Below are 23,843 nucleotides of genomic sequence, written 5' to 3'. Positions count from 1 at the left end.
GGAAGGTTTATATCTTCAACCCCTCCACATTCTCTGTTCTTTAATGGTGCCAGAGCCTTTCCATTTTGTTATGACCTATACAGAATGACTCTGGGTCTTTTTCAAATGTCATCTTTGCTCTGGTCCTGATGTTATAGCAGCAATCTGTAATGTAACTCTTAACTACTTAATAGTCAAGAAGAGGGATGCATTTTGGGAATGGACCTCTCTGACCCAAGGTGTGTGATTCTTTTTGCATGTTTGTTTTAACTTCTTTAGCAGCAGCGTCGCCCTCATCATCATGATTATCTCTCTTAAGGGATTATGTGTGCCCTTCACTGTGCCGAGTGCTTCATGTACATGATCTTATTGAGACCTCACCGTGTCCCTGTGAGGAAGGCAGTATGTCCAGTTACCAGTGAGGAGACAGACCTGCCCAGTCTGGTGGCCACAAGTCCGAGTGACCCTGGATTCCACGCTCCTAACTGCTTCACTTTTCTGCTTCCTCACATACCCCTTTTGGAAGCTGCCAGTTTGTAGAATCAGTATTGGGCAAAATGACAAATTTAGAACCCTATTAAGGACATTTTTTTTATATGACCAGATAGTTTGCCAGCCATGCAACCAAAGAAATGGACTTAAAGCAGGAAGAATTTGATTTGGAACCATCAGAGAAGCATGTTCTGGAGTGGAATAAGTAGAGGCAATTATCTCAAGAGATCTTTGGGAAGAGACAATTATATGCAAGTCCAGATCCAGTTTTTTCTCTAGTTCCCTTCCAATTCTAGAAGCAGAACAGTGCAGTGGAAGAAGCACAGGCCTTGTTGTCAACATTTCTCAGTTCAAGTCCCAACTCTAGCGCTCAACAATAGCTTATCTGTCAAATGTGGGTACCGTGGGTGGTTGTAGGGTACAGTGAAAGGTGAACGTGCAGCATGTGACAGTGCCGAGCTTACAGTGGTTGTTCAGTAAATCTGTTTCCTCTACCCTTTCCCACTTTCCTGTCTCAGTCTATAAATGAAGAATGAAAACTTCATAGACTCTTAAGGGTGGAAGGGCCTGAAGGTTGCCTGGATCTGCCTCTCCTGGCCTGATTCATCATGTTGCATTTCCAATCTTTGTGCGATCGCTGCCCCGCCCTCCCAGCAGTGCGACCTGCCGCTTCCCAGGGTGCCCATGCCATACCGGACCTTGAAAGTTAGCTCCTAAAAGTGAACCAAAACTGACCACTTTGGACTTCCGCCCTTTGGTCTTATTTCCACTCCTTGGTCTTTGTGGAGTTCAAATGCTGTATGTGCATGACTTACAAACATAAAAATATAAGATGTTGTTATCACCGATCCACACAGTCCACGTGACATTGTGTCAGATACCTGATGACGGCTTTTCATCTTCCATGCTATTAATAATAATAGTCAACATTTAAAGAGTGCCATTGCAATAGGCACTGTGCTAAGTGCTTTGATACATTATTTCATTTAAGCTTTACAACAAACAGCCTCTGGAGATATCATTATCCGCTTTTTGTTAGTGATCAGACCGGCAAAGAATAGAGTAGGGCCATCCGTTTTAGAGCCTGCACTTCTGTTAGTGCAGCTAATAGTAACAGCAAAGTTCGTAGCCATCACGTGCTGAGATGCAGTGCTCAGCACCACCCAGGCACAGTGCTGTGCTGTGTATTACCTCGTTTTGCCCTCAAACTGTGCTTTGTGATTCTTGTATTATCCCTGTTTTACAGAGGAGAAAACTGCCCACAGTTCCACTGCTATTCACAGGGTGGAACTGGGATTCACACCCAGGCCCCCTGGTTCTAACCGTGGCAGCTTCTCACTTTCTTGGCATCTGGGTCATTCTGTGGCTTAGGTTGAAACTTGACAACGAAATTCCTGCTTTTGTTCCTGTGATAGTTCTTTTTTTGACCCAAGAGGACCTTGCATCTGTCCCAGTTCAAATTCACTTCTTAACGTAAGCCCATCCTTTTGGCCTATTAGTATATTGTGGGTACCCTGTCATCCAGTGTATTAGCTGTCCCTGCAGGCTTCTTTTCATCTACACATGTGATAATTATGCCTTAATATGACCCAGTATCATCTAAGTCATCCATAATAATGTCATACAGAACAGACCCAGAGGGCTAAGCTCTGGGGTCTGGTGCTGGAATTCTGCCCCTAGTTTATCAATTTCAATCAGTAGTTTCAGGATATAGTCATACTAGCTACAGATACACTTGATTGTTTCCATATTGGCACTCTGTTTTTCCATCTAAATTATAATTCATGATATTTTTACAGAGAATTAAAATTTATAAAGCACTCTAACCTGCTAGTTCATTTAACCTTCATATTAGCCCCATAGTCCAGCATAGACCCTATTTGACATAGGAAACTAGCCTTAGAGAAAGCTGTTAAGTTTTTAAGGTCATCAGATGGCAGAGCTGGGATTCTAACCAAGGTCATCAAAAGTCTGGTACCCTGCCCTTTTCTTAGCCTGCCACCCCTGCCAGGTGGTATCCATGCTTAAGTTCTATCAGAGCTTCTTCAAAAGTTTTGGTAATTGGCAAGAAATGGGCAAGGGCTTGAACAGACATTTCACTAAAAAAAAAAAAAAGGAGATATCCAAATGGCCAATAAGCACATGAAAAGATGCTGAGCCTCATTAGCCATTAAACCAAAAAAAAAAAAACAAACCCGTTGCCACGGAGTCAATTCTGACTCATAGCGACCCTATAGGACAAAGGAGAACTGCCCCTTACGGTTTCCAAGGAGCACCTGGTGAATTCAAACTGCCGACCTTCTGGTTAGCAGCTGTAGCCATTAGAAAGATGCAAATCAAAACCACAGTGAGGTACCGCTTCACTCCCACTGGGATGCCTAAGATCAAAAAAACTCAAACAAACGTTGATGAGGCTGTGGAGAAATTGGAACCCTCACCCATTGCTGGTGGAAATGCAAAAAGGTACAGCGGCAGTGGAAAACATTTTGGTGGTTCCTCAGAGAGTTAAACAGAACAGTCACATGAGCCAACAATTCCTCTCCTAAGTGTATACCCAGGAGACTTTAAAGCAGTGATGCAAACAGACATGTGTATACCAGTGTTTATCGCGGCACTATTCACAGTAGCCAAAAGGTGGAAACAACCTAAAACGTCCATCAGCAGATGAATGGATAAACAAAATGTGGTACGTACATACAATGGACTGTTAGCCATAAAGAGAAATGAAGTCCTGATACATGTTACAACATAGATGAACCTTAAAAACATTATGCTGAGTGAAATAAGTCAGTCACAAAAGGACAAATATTATATGATCTCACTTATAGAAACCAAAGTTTATTCAGGGACGAGAGGGAGGGGGGAAAAAGGGAGTCATTATTTAGGAAACAGTGAGTTTCTGCTTACGGTGATGGGAAATTTGGCAGCAGTTACGGGTGATGGTTGCACAAAATGATTAATGTAATTGATAACACTAAATTGGACACCAGAAAAATGTTGACTTGGCAAGGTGTTATATATATTTTTACAGCAATGTAAAAAAAGGTTTTGGTGATTTGAGCTAAATATCTCAACATCCTCACCCATTTCTGGGATACTGACTCAGCTCTTCATCTTTAGACGTAAGCCATCTCTAGAGGTTCTAACTTCCTCTCTCCCATTGCACACGGCTTTCCAGGCAGCACATCAGCCTTGGCATCAGTGGGCATTTATTACCTATGATCTGTGCTTCCTAGCATTGTGCCCACCTTTAGCCCAGGGCTCGGAGTTCTTTTCTGCTCTTCACTGAGTCTTGTTCTTGGGTGTAAGGGTGAGATCCACTTTTCGTCTTCGTCTGTGTCCACAAAGCCACTCGCAGAATTATGCTGTAATATCCGCTGTTGGAAGATAGGTATAGTAGGGCTCATCCGGAATGGCTATCCTCTGGGCCCTGGTGGTCTTACAGAAGCTAGACTTTGTGTGATACTAAGAAATCACAAAGAAGGCATCCCTAAAATGCTAGGCCCAACAGCGTACATCTTTGTCAAAACTGAATCCAAAGGTTGAATGAGTCTTGATGCAGTTCCTCTTCAGTCAATGACCATAAAAGGATTGATAGCATGTTCCCCTTCAATAGGCTACACTGTCATCCCATGCTAGATGAGTCTTTGCCTGAGCTACTTTGTTGCACCAGAGGGACTGCTTGTCAAATTCTCCCTGGTGGTGTTTGTTACTCTGTCATTGAAGAGCCACCAAAATCCTGTTCAGACATTGTTGCCTTTACTTCATAAGTGCAAGGAGAAAGTATAGAAACTTTCAGTCAGCCTCGAGCCATCTGAAGTCCCATCTGAAGTTGACTGTTTTGCCTTGCCAGAGTCCTTTGGGGCATAGCTGTGGCCCAGGATCATTTGCTTATAAGCAGAATCTTTCCGATTAAGAGTCTTCAGTCAGTTTGCTTGCTTGTTTAACTGTACCACAAAGAGAAAACCCTCACAAAATCAAACACGCTGAAAGCCAGAAGGCAAAGTGGGTTTTTTTTAAAAAAACATACTTTGTTAGGTAGAAATTAAAATACTTTAGCATTTTCAACATAGGGCACAATTCTACCTACCATTTGCTTCCCCTCTCCCAAGATGAATATATGGTTTTTTTCTGATTATAAAAATAATATATACTCATTGTAAATATTCTGGAAATAGAGAAAAGCTTAAAAAATACCCATAAACCTACAATCTAAGTTAACTTTGATTCACATTTTAGTCAGTCTTTTTCTGCCTGTATACATTTTTTCCCCACAAAAATGAGATTGACCAAATCATCTTTTTTTTTTCTTTAAACTGCTTTTTTCACCTAACAAGATATCAGGCTATTACTTTTAAGACATACTTTTCTCAGGGGTTCAAAAAGCCTTGAGATTTTAGATAATGTAAACATTGTTTTTATATTAATGATTAATGAATAAAAATATTTCATTCAAGGAACTGGCTTCTTGTTCAGAAGACTTGTAGCACAGTGGTTAGGCAAACAGGCTGTGGAGTCAAACCTCTGGTTCAAACACGGGCTCTGCCACTACTGGTGTGTGACCCTGGACAGACTGGTTAACCTCTCTGTGCCCCGGTTCACCAGTGAAATGGGGATGCTAATAGTACCTGTTCCATGGGGTTTTTGGAGAAGTGAGTTAAATGCCTGCGAAGTGCTTAAAGCAGTGCCTAACATCAAACGCTGTGTGTTAGCTAATGTCGTTATTATTAATGTCCAGTAGCTGGTTTGAATGGCTTTGATTTGACCTGTTTTGTATTTAAATCCATTCATGACCCATGTAATTGGTATCCACTTATATGTTGTTTTAATAAGTTTGGTGGACCCCATTAATGTTAGCCATCATTACCATCATCATCATCTACTCTTCAACATAGCCTGCAAGAAGTGTTCTAGAAGCCTATAGGAGGTGTTCTAAAGAGGCATTTCAAGGAAAAGATCTGTTGGTCAGTGACTGTCTTAGATAACTGGGTAACTCTTGGGCACAAATCAATGCCCTACTCCATACCATAAACCAAAATAAGATCTAGGTGGAATTAGAGTTAAAGCAATAAAAGAAAATATACTTGAATATTTTTGAAATCTTAGAATTGGAGAAGACTTTTCTAAGCATGACCCTAAAGCCAGAAAATATTGATAGACTTGATAGATTGTTGTTTTTGGATGCCACTGAGTCAATTTCCACTCATAGTGACCCCCCCCCCCCCCCCCGTGACTGAGTAGAAGTGCCCCATAGGGTTTTCTAGGCTATAATCTTTATAGGAGCAGATTGCCAGGTCTTTCTCCCATGGAGCCATTGGGTAGGTTTGAACCGACAACCTTTTGGTTAGCAGCCAAGTGCTTAACCATTGAGTCACCTGGGCCCCTTGATTTGCCAATACTTACATAAAATAAAATTTTAAATTCTGTCCTGTAAAAAAATGCCATTAACAAAAGTGTCTATCAGAATGGCTTTCTACCGCTAGGAGGATCATTCTGTGAACTTGTCGGTGAAGTGGAAGAAGGTCCCGAGACCTCTTTTCTAGTGGTCATCATAGCAGGGTATATTGATTTACTAATTAGGCTGTGATTTCACCTTATTTGCAGTAAAAGTAGCATCTGCCTATCCTGCTGAGTAATCCAGCCTAGTAACTGAGGGTGGATTTATTCAGCCTTCACTACAAGGGAGTTCCCTGTGGTTAGATAAACTGATTTGTTGCTTGGTAACTACAGGATTACTACTGCGGGTGCTCAGGAAGCCAATGTGAGAGGGGTTTGGGTATTTAGAGGGCAAGAAGGGCAAGAAAGTTGGCAAGTTTCTGGGAAAACTGCAGCTTGGCATCACATGCTTAGGTTTGGAACATTCCATCCTCCATCTGTACTTCGCCTTTTCAGACCCAGGCCTCAGAACAAAGGAAAAGGAGGCAGTGCACTGACCAAGGAAAAAGATGGGTCCCACTGGGGTGGCTGCTGTCACAGCAGGTAAAACCCCCATAGAGTCGGCCCCTAGGAATAGGTCTGAGTCTGAAAAATGTAAGCCTGAGGATCCTCAGGCTTGGCGGACTGCTGGGTTTTAGATCCTGAGTTAAAAGTCCATTGACTAGAATAAAATGATAGAATATCTAGGAAATGTTGAGGTCATAACCTTAAGGCAAGACCTGCTGTTTAGTGGCATCCCCCACAGCAATGTGACTCAAAGATCCTTAATAACTCTACCTGTTTTCCTATTTAGTGGTATGATACACCCACCAGGGATCCGCTGCCCCAGACCCAGCCATGTTTGTCTGTGAAGGGACAGATCTTAGGTAACTGTGAGAGTGGACCAACTGGCTGTGTGTGTACAGAAGGGTATTTGTGCCCATGTATTGCATACATGAATATTGTCTTTCGTGCCCATCTCTTCAGCCTCTGTCAAGTGGACTACCAGTCTGAGAGCACAGACACGCTGCCTGAACGGCTTTGGCTGGAAGAGCGGTGGCTCCGCAACCTGTGCTGTCTCTGTAGGCAATTAGTGTATCAATCACCGAGATAAGATTCTGGTTATTTATTTTGCTTTAGCAGTGGCAGGAGCAATCATTGAAGTGCTAGAGCTTATGCTGGGGAGAATATTTTGACTGAGATTTTGCATATTTTGAAACTCAGGTTGTTACATTTAAAATTATACACATTGTGAGTACCTGGCTTCAAACAAGGGGGAAGAAAAAGCATTCCTTCCTGTCAGAACCTTTTCACTTGTCTGTCATGAAACCCAACTAAAAATAAACTACAAGCACACAGAACTGGCAGCCATCAGTTTGGAACAAGTTTAGCGCTCTCAACTGCCGGGCTCGCTCCCTGCAGCTTCCAAACCACATGTCAGCCGTCTGTGGCCTGACGCCCTACCGGGGACACCAGTGCTCACAGCCCATGCAGGGCAGGGTCCTGGGAACTAGGAGCATCGTTTTTTAGGATACAGTGAATGCCATCAGAGAGCACCAGCCCAGCTGTCCAGGCCCCCACAGTCAGTCCTGGCTCCTTGTGGCAGTGCCTTAGCATTTCGGGACGTGAATTTTCTCAGTTTTCACTGTGATCGATGGCAAACCACAGGCTAGCTAGCACTTTATACATCTTGTTTCATGTAATCTTTACAAAACCTTATGAGCATTAAAAATCATCCTCATTTTTCAGATGAGAAAAGTGAGGCACAGAGGACCCACGGCACCTGGCCGTTGTCATACAGCTCATGAGTGACAGTCGGGATCTTCACCCTTCAGCTCTCCTCTTACTCCTCCTCCCTCCTTACTCTGTCATCTAGGTTCTGCCCCGGTTGTTCCACTGAAATGACTCCTTATGAGGCCACAGAGGACTCCTCCGTTTATAGTCATGGTCATTTTTCACCCTTTATCCTGCTGGACCCTGTTGTCGCACCTGATACTGTGGCTCGTTCTCTCCTCCTCGACACACACCTGGCGGGAAGCGTGTAGGCTTGGGAGTCAGCCTGACCCTGTTTGCATCTTGGCTTATTAGCTCTATGGTCTTGGGCAAGTTACTTCCCCTCCCTGAGTCTTAGTTTTCTTGTCCGTAAAATGAGGATAACAATAGTACCTAGCTCATCAAGTGAGGATTATATGAGATAATGTACATAAATCATTCTGCGCAGAACACAAGAAGTCTTCCCCTGTATATGTCTAATCTACTTGCTAAACCCTGTCCCTGGCACACACCCACCTTGTAAACTCCCAGCCCTTAAATTATCCCCTTGCCTCTTCTTTTTTTCCAACAGAGGTTGACATTGTGTGACTGTAAGATGAATTTAGCTGCACCGTTACTTGAACCCTATCCTCTGGAGTGTAATTATAAATAGGTATTATTGCTTTAACATAGTTATAATGCTGTAACAGGATTATGCAACCTTTCATTTTCAGTTTAATGGCACAGTTATTAGTCTTGTTTCTAAGTCTTGGGTTTTAAAGGAGTTTCGTTAACATTTATTTTTTACGACAAGTGCTGTCCAATTTGTCCTCCAGATTATTACAGAAAGAAAATGTCGTGAGCTTTAATAAATAGTTGAGGCTAACATCTGCTTGTGTAAACACCCTAAGATGCTGCCATTTTGGTTTTGAAGGAATTACCAGGATGGCGACAGGGATTTGGTGGTAGTTGTTTTATTGTTGTTTTGGTTAAAATCCTGTCTTAAGCAGCATTATTTTACTCCCCAATTTTCATAATCATTTTTCTTACGTATGGCTGAACTTCTACAAATTTTGTCCTCTGATCTTCTCATCAAATGGTAAGGCTGGCTGTCTTTTGAAAACAGTTCCTGTGATTCAGCAGCTGAAGTTGATTTTCACCCATTGACATTATCTGTGTGGATCACTGCCAGGGAGACCCCCTTGTACACAAAGGTCTGTGTGTGCCCTTGAAAGTCGCAATTCTCGCCTCAGTGTGGACGTTGACCACTCTGAGTTTGGGTTTTGCAAGGTCAGAAATGATTTTTAAGAGCCTTCGTAGTTGATGAAGAGGTGTCTGTGATAAACGCCCCCAGCTGTGGCTGTTTGGACCCAGCCAGGCATCCTCTGTGTTCCTGAGGACAGAGTCCTGAGGCCAGCAATTGTCCGTAAGGAGGCCTATTGCTCTGAGCTGCACTGGGGTGACTGGAGAATGGCCTGAGTGCTTTCACTGCTGAATGTTGTGACGTTTTAGGGCTGTTTTTTTCTCCCTTATCCTTTGGCAAACTATCGTATCATACACCTCATTTGCCATCAGAGTATGATTGTGTATAGTTCTTTTTTTTTTTTTCCATGAAAACAACACAGAACAAAGCCTCACTTTTAAAAATGCCATGATATTTTGCCAGTGTTCTGAAAATCTGTCAGTGCCGTATCTAATCTTCTGGTGCATAGAATATCAAAACAAGCACTATTGAAGGGATTGTACTTCTGTTAATACAGAAACGTCAGTTTCACGGTCTCGGACCAGCCACTGTCAGCCTCTTTCCAAATGGGAAGGAAAAAATACAGTGAAGTTTCTTTTCCCCCTCTGCTGTTACTGTTCTTCAGGCCTGACCTTCATAGGAAGACCCAGAGGAAACACCGCCTTGCTGAAATCTTGCGTTCTGAATACTCAAGTGGGGTGGAGGCTGCCGTCGCCAAGGTCAAAAAGCAAAACAAACATGGAAAACCCGGCAGCCAGCCACTGCAGAGCTGAGCTGCAGCGTGCACCCAGCCTTTGTCGTGGGAAAAAAATAAAAAACTTTCTCCATGAAATGATGGAAAAACTCGAAAAGGAAGAGCTCACTGAGGGAGAGCAAGACTTGCCTGAAAGTTTTTTACACTCTGTCTCTACAGGAGTGGCTCCTGGGGGCCTGGGTGGCACTGGATTGGTGTCCTGTTCTTATTTGTCAAAGGAGCCCTGTGAAAAACAACTGCAATACCTTTCACTGAATACTCTGTCCCTCAGACCATTGTAGAAGCCACAGCCCTTATCTTTGGAGGTGGAGGGGGTGATCCTGATAGAAATTAGTAGGGGTGGGGGTCAGCACAGTCTGAATTAACCAGTTAATGTATATGTTATATAAGATATACCTTATGTTTATTCCATCAGTGCCAGGCATTTGACTCCACCCAGGTGCCGGCTTGTCATAGATCACGTTGAGCCCTCAGGACTTACATGTAAAACCTAACGTACTCTGCGACAGCCTGTAAGGGATTTTATTCCTGCCCTGTAACAATGTCCTAGAGAAGTTTCATGGTTTTCCTTTAGCACTATCAGTGTATATAATTGGCATGAATTTTGTAAAGTAAGGTTTTAAAAATTGGAATTGAACTTGTATGAAAAGAGAAAAATATATTTATCAAATAAACATTGTCTTTATGTACAAATGCTTTGTTAAGAAAAGAACCAAGAGTTTTTTACACAAGTCAGAAATCCTACAGTGTTTTCAGTCACGTGAGCCCTCTTATTTTCTGTAAGTACGTTGCTATAAACATCATGTCCCATTTCCATGCATCGCTTCCTCTTTAATGCCCAGTGAAATTTATTCTCTCAGGACTAATTGATTTACTGTTGCCTTTTTATTATTTGCCTTTGAAGTTAAAAGGCACCAGTGCCCTGAGTTGCCCCCCCCCATCCAATCTCATCTTCTAGAAAGGTCTGGGGGTCTTTGTATTGTGACCCAGGTCACAACTGCCCCCCTCCCCATTATGTTTCCTGGGATGTTTGAAAGAGGACCCCTGGGGTGTATTGATTTCCCAATAAATGTAAGATTTGGACACGGGCAACTCCAGAGGCATCTTAAAGAGAAAGGGTTAAAAGCCTCAGCCCCTCTGCTTAGGACTTGCTCTTCTCTTCATTCTTTTTCTCCTTCTTCCTCTGTCACCCTTTGCGATCCTGTGACAGTCAGTTGGGTCAGCACTTCAGCAGAAACTCCAGATCCAACTGAACCAAATGGCGAGGAGAGGATGGGGAGACTGGCACGTTTGGCTTTTCCATGGCGACCAAGGAGGGTGACCAAGGAGGGCTCAGCATCCCTGCCTCTATTCCCTCTCTGGTCACAGGTATGCACACTCAGGCAGACTCCAGGCAAATGTCAGCTCAAAGCACACTAGGAAGGACTCGGGTGAGGGCACCTATAAGCCTGCAAAGAATTGATCTGCATGGAGAAAAACAGACCTTTTTGGAGTTGGTTGTCACATACGAATTAATAGGGACAGTTGGTGAAATTGGTAACAATAAAAACAATCTGCAGCACATGTCAAACTGACTGGGCAGATCTGCCAACTTTCTTTTGATGCGTAATGGTTCCCATGATTTGGATGAGAAAAGGAGGGATCAAACTTACGGACAAAACCCAGCTGTGTGGGAAACAGGATTAATGCCAGTGATTTGGGATGATCAAAGAGAAAAACCTACATTTTTTTTCCAGAGTGTTCATTCCATGGAAGGATATATCAGCAGACTTCAGCATTCTGGGGGGAGAAATGCTAGAATCTTGCAAAGTGTGTAAGTGACTACAATTCCAAGATTGTTAACTTGCACTTAATTTGCTAACACTTAGGTGAGGGTTTCTTGCCATAGATGCTTTGCGGGCCTGTTTCTAAGTAGAATCAATATTTTAACCCAGCTAATAAACATGGATTTAGCAGATTTAGGGTTAATATTTAAATTTAAATAACCTTAAAAATAATTCTCTCCCTTAGCCATAGCTTTTGACAGATTGTACATTTCAGGCATCAATTAGGCAAAGCATTAGTCTAATTCCACTCTACGTATTCTAATTTTGTATGTATTTTTAATCATGCCTCTTTTTCTAATGTCCCAAACTTATCCGTTTATCTATGTCATACACTCGATTCCTGTGTTTAAAATCACCAAGAACTTGGACATTTAATGGAACCTTGCAGCCTAAAGTTTTTTCCCCCAGTGGGCTTGGAGAATGTCTTTTTTTAATCCAAAACATCTTCGTGTTTGCAACCCTCAACCGTTGTCCATCTTTAGAAGGGCCCCCCCATTCTCACGCACTGAAGGGCAAAGAGCCCTTGGTGAGTGAGGGGCCTGTGTGTGATCCAATTAAGTCAGGGCTGATGCAATGCTCACGGCATCTCTGGCTCCTATAGAAGCAGAGCCACCAAATCTCAGCAAAGGACACTTTTTGACAAAGCCCGGTTGATTTCTTTGATCCCTTCCCCCTTCCCTCTCCTCCTCCCCCAGTGAAAGAAGGTGAGTGAGATTTAGGGAGAAAAGGGGGAGTAAACAGGAGCCTCTTAAGGGAGGAGTATTCCAGACTGCTGGTGGCCTCACTAGCACTTCAGCCACTCAACATAAAGTCTGTGGAAGCCATTAAAATCCATCAGTCGCCTCCTAGATAGAAACGTACAGCATTTCACAAAAGTTGCCTAGCTTGCAAAGAATGCTTAACTAACTGGCAGTGGTAGATTGCCTCTATGATCATTACCCCTTATCTCTTAATCTGCTCCGCCACAGGAAAACCCCAGAGCAAAGCCTGCCGGTACGGGGACAGCGAGGAACCCTGAAAGTCAGCTCGACTTATCAAAAATTCCCTGCAGTCTTGCAACTGAAGGCTGGTAGGGGAAGCTAAACTTCTTTTAAACTTTGTTGCCCTCCACCTTGGCGAGTCAAGGTTTGTAACGGGGAACAGGCCGGCGGAGGAACAGCGAAGATGCCTCTTTGTGCCTGTCCTATTGTTCTGCTTGCTTGGGGGCTCACGTTCTTTTTTTTTTTTTTTTTTCTATTTTAAATGAGAATTCACCCAGCCCCAGGGTTGGGAACAGAGAGAAACCAATTTAGCCTTCTAAATGGATGAAAGAAAAGCCCACCTCACTGCAAAGGTTGTAAAGTTATTATTACAGATGGGAACTGCAGGACAATTTAAAATATTGTAATTATAAATTTGTCGGAGAGCCTTGTTCTTCATTAATGTAAGATATGAAGTCGCCTCTGAGGTACAAGGACAATTACATAGTAGAGACTGTGTCTGTGGTTTACACTGCCACTGTGTAAATGTGAGGATGGTTGCTCTCGTCTACCTCCTTCACTTTCGCAAAATGAAAAGCACACCAGTGCAAGTTGTCCTTTGATAGATTTTTAATATGATTTTAAAGAGTTTTGTTTGGTCTCATTCTTATTCAATGAGATTAATTTAAAGCACTTATCCCCTGGGTTTAAGTCAATCCATGTAGGATTTGGGCAGGGTTTGTTGCATGGGGGGTTCTGTTTGCAGGAGGCTATGAGAGACTCCTTTCCCACTTCATTAACCCTGAGTTGGGGACTATTCCCCTTCACCCCCCACCACAGCCAGAGCTGGGGATTTACCAACCCCCATTCACATGCAAAAGAACTCAAAAGCCAAGGGGCTCCTTGACTTCATTAGCTGCTGTGCATTTCACAAAATTAGAATAATACCCTCACCACCCCAGGAAAGAAAAGCGAGGTGTGAGTGTGTTGGGGGTGGGGAGGAAACAGTAGCAGACCGGGCATGGGTCTGATTTTCACAGCGGTCTGTGCCCTCACCCATCCTTGGCAAGGCAGTCCTCTCCCAGAGCAACCCTGCGGCAAAACTGGAGGGGGCTCGACTTGGGCCTGAACGTCCAGGTTTCTTCCACCTTGGGGGTCGGTGGGCTGCAGGTGGTATGTGGGAGGGGAGCACCTGTGCCCTTCTCCCCAAAAGGGGAACGTCCTCAGAAGGTGACCTTGGCCCTTTGAATGTAAACTGGAGGCCCTGAATCTAGCTCGGGACTAAAATTCACTCCCCTGAGATCCTGGAGCCACAGGGCAGGAAGGGATGGGGAAGGAGGCAGACTTCGGTTTGGGCGCCCCTCTGGGTCTCATTCCCAACTTATTCCCGGGGTAAAGAAAGAAGCGAGAAGATGCGGGAGGTGGGGGTTACCCAATGTGGCGTCAGGTTCGCCTCGCCGCAAAGGCGCGTCGGGTCCCACCCAGCGCAGGAGCCGTAGCGTCCAGAGCCCGAACCCGGCCAGGGCGCGGAGCGGGGGGAGCCAGCAGCCTCGGACTCCATCTGTCGGCCCCGCGCCCGGCGGGCCGGTCACCAGCTGCTGGCGCCCTTGTCGCAGCCTAGCGAGGCCCGAGCGCGGGCCCCCGCCCCTCCCCCGCCGCCAGCCCTGCCGACCGGCTGGGAGCTGGAAGGGAACCAGATGGAGAGGATGCAGGGCAAGCCGAGCAACCGGCTCGCCTCATTGTAGAGACAGAAAGACTGAGGCCAGGAAGGGGACACCCTGCCCAAGTCCCCAGCGTGTCTAATCGGGGACCCCTCCACACCACCACAGCACCAAGGAAGAGAAAGGGGACAAAAATATTTCGTTATTGAGGACGGGAAGAGACAAAGTCCCAAGAGACAGAAGTGGCTTAAAGAGGGACGGGGGAGAAAAGGGCTGAGCTCAGACCGACCGACGCGAGCGCCAACAGGCGCCTGGTCATTTGTAAGAAGTTTATTTCGACATTTAAAAAAGAGAAAGAGAACCCGAGGGCCCTGGCTGGGCAGGGGCCGGGGCTGAGGTGGGGGCTGGGGTCAGGGTGGGTGGGCAAGCCCCTTCGGCTCCTTCCTGCCCGGCCAGGAAAGGGTAGGGCACAAGCCAGAGACTCACAGATTCACCGACACGGTCATGGGCTCATGGGTCACAAATAAATAACTTCATATACAATTTGCACATGGTATGTACAGCTCAGCCGTTGGACCGGGCGCTGGGGGGAGGGGATGCTCCCGCTCGCCCCTTGCCCTCCCTCTGGTAGGGGTGCGGGGAAAAGGGTTGGTGTACAGCTGGGCGTGGAAGGGAAGTGGAAGAGAGCGAGGCGTGGGCAGCCTCCCCACCTGCCTCCGGGTGGGAAGGGGGCACCTGGGGAGCTAGCGCGGAGGAGGGCAGAGACGCATATATACATCCGGCGAGTGGAAGTGGCTCTCTGATGGAGTGACCGGGACGCCGAGAAGGGAGACTCAGTCCAGGGTCTGGGCCTCAGTGGACTTGGCATTTGGCCCTTCGGGGGACACTGGGCTGGGACCCGAGGAGGGCCGGACAGGAGCCCCCTCCCCGGGAAGAGGAGTTGAAACCCCGTGCCCTCCCAGGGACGGGCGGAAGGGGCCGGCGCGGAGACCCGGGGAGGAGGACCGGGGTGCCAGGAGCTAGCCGGGCCAGGCCTCAGGCAGGCGCCTCACCGAGGCTGAGCGGCTCGCGGAAGGACGCCAGCCAACGGGGGCAACGGCGGGGGCGGTTCGCTGGCGCCTTGGAGTCCGTGGATGAGGATGCGAGGCACCAGAGGTCTCTGGAGGGCTGGCGGCGGCGCGCTGGGGCCGCGGTACAAGTAGAGCGCGGCGCCGGGGTCCAGGTTGGAAACTAGACTCTGCGGGTAGAAATAAGGCGACGGGAACATCCGCTGAAGCGCTGAGTAATTGCCCGCCTCTGCCAACAGCTCCAAACCGACGGCTGTCTGTCTCTTCCATTTAGTCCTAGGATCCGAAATAAACATGCATATCGGGGTCAAAGCTAAAGCACCTGACTACCCTAGCCCCTCCCAAGTGTCGGCCCAGACGGGGGAGGCCAGGAGGGATGACACTAATTTGTTAATAAATAACCAAGTGCCAGGCAAATGTTCCCACGCGTTGCATGCATGGTCTCATTTAATCTTCCACCGGCCTTCCATAGCTATTTGTCCCCATTTTACACATAAGAAAACTGAGGCATGAACCAATTTTCGAGATGGTCTCGAAATCAGCAAAACCTGGATTCTAAGCCAGGCTATCTGACTCCAAAACCCCGGTATTGGGGTTCCCGCTACATGTGCGTTCCTTAGGAAGACAGGCTTGCGCCGGGGCCAAGGGGTTGGGCCACTAGCCCCGGAAAGAGGAGAGGATGGTTCTCCCCGCGTGGCCAGGCTGAGGCAAGCACTGCGTGGTATCCCGGCAGCTGCGCCTCCACAGAAGCGCCCGGGCGGGAGAAGGCAACTGGAGAGGAAACGCGCCGGGCGCACGCACCCTCCTGGCAGCGCCTCCTGCACACAGGACCGCACCAGCTGCCCTTGTCCCCATCGAGAGGTTACCCGGCCCCAAGCCTGGGTCCGAGGCCTGGAGCTAGCCCTGCGCCCCTCTGGCTCCGAAGTCGGGAGGCCCCCCACCAGGCGTTGGCCCGGGGCTTGGGGAAGTCAAGGAAGTAGAGGCCACGCTCTCTTTGCCAGATCCTGCGGGTCTGGCCCCTAAGGCTCACTCGGCAGGCCGGGGTCCCACAGAAGCGGGCTTAGCCACGCCAGCCCCGTTTCCCTCCCTGAATTATTCATCATCATCATAATTGTGTAATTACTATAACGGGCCTTAATTATTGATGCCCAGAGCAGTAATTAGTATTTATTATTAATAGGGTAATGTGTTCTGAGGCTTGTTTATGGAAAGCGCCATTCCGCTTCTGCTTCCTGCATGAGTGTCTGCGGGTCTGTGTACAGTGTGTGAATGTGCGTATGACTGAGTGTAGGGATTGAATGCGTGGATGTGTGTGTGAGTGTGAGGCATGCACACCGTATCTGCCCCTGTGAGTGCCTTGGGGAGGGAGAGCAGGAAACGCCAGGTTCAAGATCAGAGCCACCCCGCCCCCACTTTTGAACACCGATTTCCTGTCACCCTATCCCCACGGACCTGGGGCCGGGCCAAGTGTCCCGCAGATTTCAAGACCTGGAGAGGCTCAGCAGGAGTCCAAGGGCCCCAGTGCAAACTCTGATGTGCGGCAGAGGCTAGGAATGGGCCCCGCAGCCTCACCCCGGGTCGCTTGCCCGCTTGTACTGTCCCCCTAGAGGCTTGTAGAAGCCAGCACCCCACCCCCGGCATGGGACTTCCACCGAGAGGGCTCAGCAGCCACAAGACTGGGGTGAGGGCGTGACCCCCTGGCCGGGGGATCTGTCTTTCCGTCTTTCCTGGACAAGGAAGACAGGGCACTGCAGACTAGTTTAGTCCCCTGTCTGGTCCTCACTGTAGGACTTGGGGCATTGTTTTCTCCCCGCTTTTACAGAAAGAGGGAGGCTGAAGGACCTTGCCTTAGCGCCAGGCAGTGGGCTCCAGAGTCACCTGGAGAGCCAGTAAGGAGAGCAGGAGATCTTTCTGCCCGCCACCACCCAGCAGCCGGGCCTCACCTGCGGTTCTGGTACCAGGTCTTGACCTGCGTGTCGGTGAGGTTAAGCGAGGCGGCGAGCTCCATGCGGTCCTGCACACTCAGGTACTTTTGCCGCTCGAAGCTGCGCTCCAGCTGCGCCAGCTGATGGTCGGTGAAGGCCGTGCGGGCCTTGCGCGGCTTCTTCAGGCGCACCGGGGGGCTATCCCTTGAGCTGGAGATCTCGCGGTCGCCCTCTTCCTTCACTGCAGAGACACAGTGGCGCGTCAGGGCCAGGCCTCGCCACCCACAAGCCCGCCAGCCTGCCTGCCCCTGGCCGGCCGCTGGCCCATCGCTTTCGTGTAAACTCAGCTCGCGCGGGCGGTGGCCCCGCTGCACTCGAGTGCGCGGGACAGCCTCTCTGAGCCGAGTTCTCCGGGCTCCCAGTACCAGGGTGTGAACCCTGACTGAGCGAGACGAAGGCGGGAGCGGTAGCTCCGGAAAGAAAGAACCCAAAGCCAGGAGAAATCCACTACGCATTCTCTCTGCAGCGCTGCTGCGCTGCGCCTGCGTTCCCCGGAGGGATAAACGCAGCGAATGTGGTGGAGCTGGACTTGAACCACTGAGTGGGGGTACCCAGGGGTTCCAGCGGGCTGGACTGCACCGGCACGTGCTCAGGAGTGCGGGTCTGTGCTCCGAGTCTGCGCCCGGAGTCAACCACCCATGCCTGAGGCTGGGAGGAAGGAAGCTAAGGCCACAGCCTGGGGAAGAAAACCCGTGTGGAGAGACAAAACCTGCTCACCTCGGAACGATTCATTGTCCTAAAGAACAACAACAACAACAACAAAAAACAACTGCACACACATCTTGCCCGCCCTCCTATGTGGATACGGATGTATAGTGATGGTTACCCCCATACGTAAGCTAAGCTACCTACAGACCACGAACTGAGGAAGGCCGGGTGCGAGAGAGTCTGCGAGCGCCAAGCGCTAGGAGAAAAAGCGACTGCGCGCCGTATTTGTCCTCCGGTGCGCAAGTTGCCGAGGTCTGTGTTTCCGTGTACACACAAAGCCCACTGTGGCCCTCATTACACCAAGTGGCGATCGTGTATCTATGCCTCACAGTCGGGACAGGTGGGCACAAGGGCCCAAGGCTGGACGGGACAGGGGTGATTTCTTTTTTTCCCCAAACTCTTTGGGGATGATTGTACCGAAAACGCACGTGATAGGGCAAGCTCAATCGTCTCTCTTCTTCTTCTAAAACGATTATATAACCAAGGAGGCTGCTTCCTCAAATTAGAGGCGGGGGCCGGGGACTCTAACCACCCCCATTCCCCCTCTCCTGTTTTCTTTTATGGTGAGTTTCATTGTGCGTGGTGTTTGCAGTGACAGGGTTCAGCTGAATACGAGTTTATTTCTCTCTGTAAAAAAAATAATCCGGTTAATTGAGCCACTAGGGAGCAAGACTTTTCAGCCGGAAAGGCAGCGGTTCGCGGCCGGGAGGGCGCGGGCACTGGGTGCGCTGAGGCGGGCGAGCTGGGAGAGCGCCGGAGAGAACCTGCGCCGACGCTCCCTCCCCCCGCGCCTCCTCCAGGCAGGCTCCAGGGGTCGGGGGCGGGGGCTAGGGGCCCGGGTGCGGCAGGAGACCGGGACCTGTTGGGTGCAGGAACCTGAGTTTTGTCTTTGTAGACAGGGTAGAAAAAAGTTGTTTAAAAACAAGTGCGCAGAAACAATCATCTGAATGTGCCAACCTCAATCTTGATATTGCAGAAATCTTTTTTTTTTTTTTTTTTACCTAATTGTCTGGGTTATTTATGAAACCCTCTAACTTCTGAGGGCTGAGATTAAGGTGAGCAGAGGGGATTTGGTTTGCGGCCTCAGGAAGGACCGGTCCGCCGCTGGGCTTTTCTCTCATCCCTCTCTAGGGCAGCCTGGAGCCTTCCGGTGTGCTTTCCGTGCCGCTCGGCCTTGGCCTTCAGGGCTCATCCTGGTGGGGCCTCGGCTTCCCGGACTCCCAGACTCCCGGTCTGGAGACCGCATCTCAACGCCCGAGAGTTGCAGGCCCACTGACCCTGCCTGCTTTGAGCAAAGCGTTGGTTTCTCCCCTGACCTACGCTCCAGTGGTATAGTGTTGGTGGTGGACCGCCTTACTTCAAAGTCTTCTTAGAGCTTCCTTGAATACTATGCTCGAGGAACCTTTGATACCATGTGAAACTGACCTCGCCTTCACGTCCTCCGTGGAGGAAATGACAATGGGTGTGGAAGGTGGGGGGGGGGTTAGATGTCTTAACCGGTGTGTCTGTCCTTGGGCTCCCTAATTTGGACCTAGAGAAAGTCACCTCCGTGTTTAAGAACCGATCCAGACTCCGCCTGGGCTGAAGTGCCCACTCCTTTTTTCATCGCGGGGTTTTCTAGATTTAAAGGCTGCGAAGCCTGGGGAGGAGGAGGAGTCCTTCCATCCTTCTCCGCACCAAACCCATGGACAGCCGTCCCTCCTCACCTCCCTGATCAGATATCATCAGGGACGGGAGATGGAAATTGATATTCCAATTATCTTAAACGAAAACTCTCCTCAAAATCACTCCTGGGGACAAAGAAATAAAAGGAGGTAAACTCCAAATTCTTTCACACTACGGACACCAGCCATTAGGATACAAGGTTGGAGATTGTTGCTTCTTGCCGTAACAGTAAACCTGGAATTTTGTTGTCGTTGTTTAAAATTATAAATAATAAAACATGATGTTATGAATATATATATTTGCACCACCTCCCCCTACACACACACACACACACACACACAGAGCTGTCTTTCTCCAGGGTAAGTTTTCTTTGCCTCTTTCTAAACAGACTCCAGGGGGAGGAGCAAGGGTCGCTGGGCCAAGCGGCCAGGGTTCCTAGCACTCACATTCCTCTGGGCTTCCTTCCTGGGTGCTTCTTTTCAATCTGCTCCTTTTCTAGGCAATGGCTGGCCCAGCCCAGCTGAGGGAGGCTCAGTCGTTCGCCTGGGAAGTGGAGGGGAGTAGGATGTGTAGAGGGAATGAAGCCCAAATGGGTTTCCATTTGGGGCATATCCACAAACGAATAACTGGCTGAGAGGAAGGTGTTAAAAACAAAACAAAACTTCCTAAAAATTTGTGAAGTTCACTTGGTACAAATAGGGGCCGGGAAGTGTGGGGCCTCCAACAATAAAGAATTTGCCTTCATAGGGGAATTTCCTCTTGTGGAAAGTGTTCTGGGAATTCATTATACAGCTGAAGGGAGGGCTCTGAACAGCCTCCACCGGCCCCAGGTTTTCTGCTCCATGGGGATACAGAGGTCTCTCCCCTGAAGCCTTCGTGCTCCTTTCCTTCACCTTCTGACTCCTGACTTCTTAGAAAGAACTTTGCACCTCTGCCCTCACCAAAGAGCCTTTAGAGCAAGGTAGGAGGTGAGAGGAAGAAACAAAATTATGGAACTCCTTCCTTCTTTTCTTCCTTTTTCCTCTCCTCTTAATTTCCACCTCAGCTCCCTGGTTAAAATGAAATGAAATGGGAACAGAAAGAGTCACAGAAGTGAAAAGGGAAATGAAGGAGCTGCAACCTCCATACAGGGGAAATGAAATTGGTTACTCAGGAATGTCTAGGGCCTGCTTACAACCTGGAGTTTATTGCTCAATGCACTTAAAATCAAACTCAGTGAGAACCGCTGGGTGGGTGTGGGGTCCTTTCCTTTGCACCAGACCTCTGAACTTGCTCCAAACCAGCCACCTGGCTGTTGTTTCTTCTTTGAAGTGTGTGTTTCTTTTGCGTGATTCACAGGGCCCAGGGCACACTGAGCCCAACAGGAGGGAGACCCCAGTTTCTCTTTCCGTCTGGAAATTCAGATTAAAAGATGGAAAATTCTGACTGTTCTCAGGGCTCCAGCTGAAATTTCATGCTAGGTGTTCACCCTTATAAGAAGGTGTTCAAGCAGAGCCCTTTGGGGCTTCCGTTGCTTTTGCAAAGGTTGCTTCCTGGAGAACCACTGGCCTGATAGGAACCCAACCCTGCCCACCAACACCGCTGGAAGGAAGGGTCCCAGCCAAAGTTTAGAAAGTTGTTTTGTGCCTTTGAGGGAATCTCTCCTCAGGCACACAGTAGTATACCCCCTTCCCCACCCTGACTCTGTGTTACTCAGAGGCATAAGTCACAGGGCTGACTGAAAGGTTCAGGGAAGTCCAAAGTCTCAGCCTGGGCCTTGGGGGAACCCCAAGGTGAGCAGGTGCATTTCCCCACAAGTGGGCACTCAAGTTTTAAATACCAGTTTTTAAAAAAATAGCACCACCTCTCCCCTCCCTCAACTTTTCACCTCTTGTTTTCTTACCTTTATACTCGGAGTCCGATGAAGAATTGCTTCCACTTTTGTCCAGCCTGTCTCTAAAGTCCTCCCCGGCCTTGGCCGCAAGGCGGCCCCCAGGCTCAGGGGCAGCCGGCTGCCCGCTGCTAGAGTAGGGTGCACAGGCCGCGAGTGGTTTGCAGTCGGCAAGGATGTCCCTGATCAGAAAGGAAGAGGTGACAGTGCGCGACTGGGCTGGGGCGGAGAGCTGCCCAGGCTGCAGGTGGGAGTCCAAACCTGGGCCCGATGCCCCACCAGGTCGCGGGGCACCCGTCTCCAGACAGTCCCTTCCTGGCGAGGCTGGTGAAGAGCAGTCGCTGCTGCTCTCCGAGCGCAGACTCAGCTCCAGGGGCGAGCGGCAGTCCCCAAGCAAGGGGTCCCCCTTGGGAAGGGCGGGGCTGCCAGCACGGTGGGAGAGAATGGAGTCGATCCCAAAGCCATTGGAGCCTTCCATAGCCAAGCTGCGACCTGTCCTCTCCAAAAGCTCCCCACCCACCCCCAACCCCAGCCGATGCTGCCCCTGCCCCTAGCTGCGGGCTGGCATGGGGAAGGCGGGCAGGGAGCCTGCGGGCACCTTGGACGGAGTTCAGCCTTGGGGGAGCCCAGGAGCTCTGGGCCAGCCTCCTCTGCGCATTAGATCCAAGAGGGCTCAGCGCGTCTTCTGCAGCATCGCTCGGAGCCACCGAGCCGAGGGGGGGTGGTGGGAGTGTCAGGGAGAAACGGGAGGGAGGGCGCGTCAAGTTGGGGAGAGCAAAGAAGGAGACGGACGGCCTGAGCGCCCCTTTGGCGCAGGAGAAATGCGAGGGTGTTGAAATCTAAATAAAGAATGGCTTTTTAAAAATCCAAACCGCGGGCTTCCTGCCGGAGAGCGGTGGCCGAAGACAGCGGGATCAGCACCGAGGATAGCGGCGGGTCCCGGGAGCGCTACCAGCTGGCGGGATGGAGCGCACCTGACGGCGTCAGCACCGCGGATAGCGGCAGCGCCGGCAGCCCGCGGCGCATGGTGTTCCACCTGGCCGGGAGGTTGTCTTTCCGCACGACCGCCGCTCCAGGGGCCCGTCAGCACCGTGGACAGCGCCGCTCGGCTCCTCTGCTATAGCTCTCAGCCTGTTCGCCGCGCGCGCCTTCGCCTCCCCCCCTTCCTTTAAGAAACGAACTTGTGTCAATTTCACTTTGGGGCTGGGTTTTTTTTTGTTTGTTTGTTTCTTTTTTTTCGTTGTGTGTGTGTGTTTTTTTAAGGGGACTCGCCCACGTGTCCCCGGAGTGATGACGCTGATTGGCTCCAGCCGATTTTGGGGGTGATGTCACGGCTCCGCAAGCCGCTGCCCGATCCCCTTTCAGTTTGATTAAAAGAGACACTGAATTAATTACAGCACAGACCCAACTGTTTACCGGCGATTTCCACACGGTTTGCTTTCATTAGGCCGATGATGAAGCTCCTAATGAGGGTGATTAGCCGAGGGGGGTACGGGCTGGCGGGAAGGAGGCTGGAGCCCGGCTGCCGCTGTCGGTGGGTTGGGATGTGCGGTTTTATAAGTTTTCCCCGACCTTTTCTCACAATTATTCAAATTATTTGTCCGTGGGGCTGTCGTAGATCCTTTTTCTCCCTCCAACAACAGAAAGGGACTAAACTCTGGGAAGAAGGAAGTGTGTGTGTGTGTGAAAGCTTTTTCTGTTGGAAGGAAGAAAACAATTTATGTTGTTTTTAGGGCGCTTCCGTTGGGTTCTAGATGTTTCCTGTGTAAGACAATTTGCAACCCTCTCTTTCTGCTCTCTTTGGGCTATGTGGGCCTGGCGGGGATGGGAAACTTGGTGTCTGCCCCGGGAAGTGGCTGGAGCGATGGTTTCACCTGGGCTGGAGTGGAGAAGGCGGAAGGTCGGAACCGAATGTCGAAGATGTTAGGGGGCCCTGAGAAATCCATGTAGCCCAAGGAAGCCAGTGCAGCGGGCAAAAAAGGCAGTAACCCCCTTCCCCAAGCCGATGGTCCCTGCCGCAGTGCGCGTCCATCCGGACGGGTGTTTTTGTACCCCTGAACGGGAACGCACAGAGCTTCTGCGTGTGAGAGCAGACGTCCTCGAAGGGCTTCTAATTCCCTGTGGAGCCAGAGCTCACTCGGGGATGTATTTTTAAGGCAACACTGGAAACATGGGCTTTTATTGTGAATAACGCCCCCCTCGCCCTCCCCACCCCGCCACAGTGCTCTAGCTCCACTCCTTTGGGGGGTCAGCCTCTAATGCCAAGGTCCAGGGAAGCGGTCAGATAAAAAGCTTGTCCGGAGCCTGGGATATCTCCATACAGCTCCAGGGACAGCGACCCGGGTCAGTGGCCAAAGGGAGGAGGGAGCAGAGGATTCGCGCCCGCTGCGGGGCCGCCCAGCCCGGGGTGCGGCGCCTCACGCCTGGAGCCCAGGCCTTAGCAGCAGGGCCCGGGCGCTCCTGCTCA

The 23,843-nt window shown here is 49.4% G+C and overlaps 2 protein-coding genes across 2 annotated transcripts in view; one reads left to right on the top strand and one right to left on the bottom strand.

Annotated features, from left to right (window-relative positions):
* The window catches only part of DDX31 (DEAD-box helicase 31), an 84,157-nt gene extending 73,857 nt beyond the window's left edge, over positions 1 to 10,300 (top strand). Inside the window, 2 exon segments of the mRNA XM_049895142.1 lie at positions 9,507 to 9,651; positions 9,654 to 10,300. Coding sequence (XP_049751099.1) covers positions 9,507 to 9,651; positions 9,654 to 9,695 — 187 coding nt within the window. The 3' untranslated portion in view covers positions 9,696 to 10,300.
* A 4,829-nt stretch (positions 10,301 to 15,129) lies between these two features.
* On the bottom strand, positions 15,130 to 21,854 carry BARHL1 (BarH like homeobox 1). Its single transcript, XM_049896749.1, has 3 exons — positions 21,389 to 21,854; positions 17,092 to 17,314; positions 15,130 to 15,424 (listed from the first exon to the last, which is right to left on the bottom strand). The coding sequence occupies exons 1-3, from the start codon at positions 21,852 to 21,854 to the stop codon at positions 15,130 to 15,132; spliced, it is 984 nt and encodes a 327-aa protein (XP_049752706.1).
* Between the last annotated feature and the right edge of the window lie 1,989 nt (positions 21,855 to 23,843).

This window comes from Elephas maximus, chromosome 9 (assembly GCF_024166365.1).
Source record: "Elephas maximus indicus isolate mEleMax1 chromosome 9, mEleMax1 primary haplotype, whole genome shotgun sequence".
In the NCBI taxonomy this organism is placed as follows: Eukaryota; Metazoa; Chordata; class Mammalia; order Proboscidea; family Elephantidae; genus Elephas; species Elephas maximus.
Note: the sequence above shows the minus strand (reverse complement) of the source record. Positions and strands in the feature narration are given on the sequence as shown.

Bases quoted from the DNA above. Each gene is read 5' to 3' on its own strand.
- BARHL1 (XM_049896749.1), bottom strand. From the start codon at position 21,854: ATGGAAGGCTCCAATGGCTTTGGGATCGACTCCATTCTCTCCCACCGT. The intron at 17,315-21,388 runs GTAAGAAAACAA...GTGTCTCTGCAG, and splicing joins ATCGGACTCCGAGTATAAAG to TGAAGGAAGAGGGCGACCGC. The intron at 15,425-17,091 runs GTGAGGCCCGGC...TTCGGATCCTAG, and splicing joins ACCTGGTACCAGAACCGCAG to GACTAAATGGAAGAGACAGA.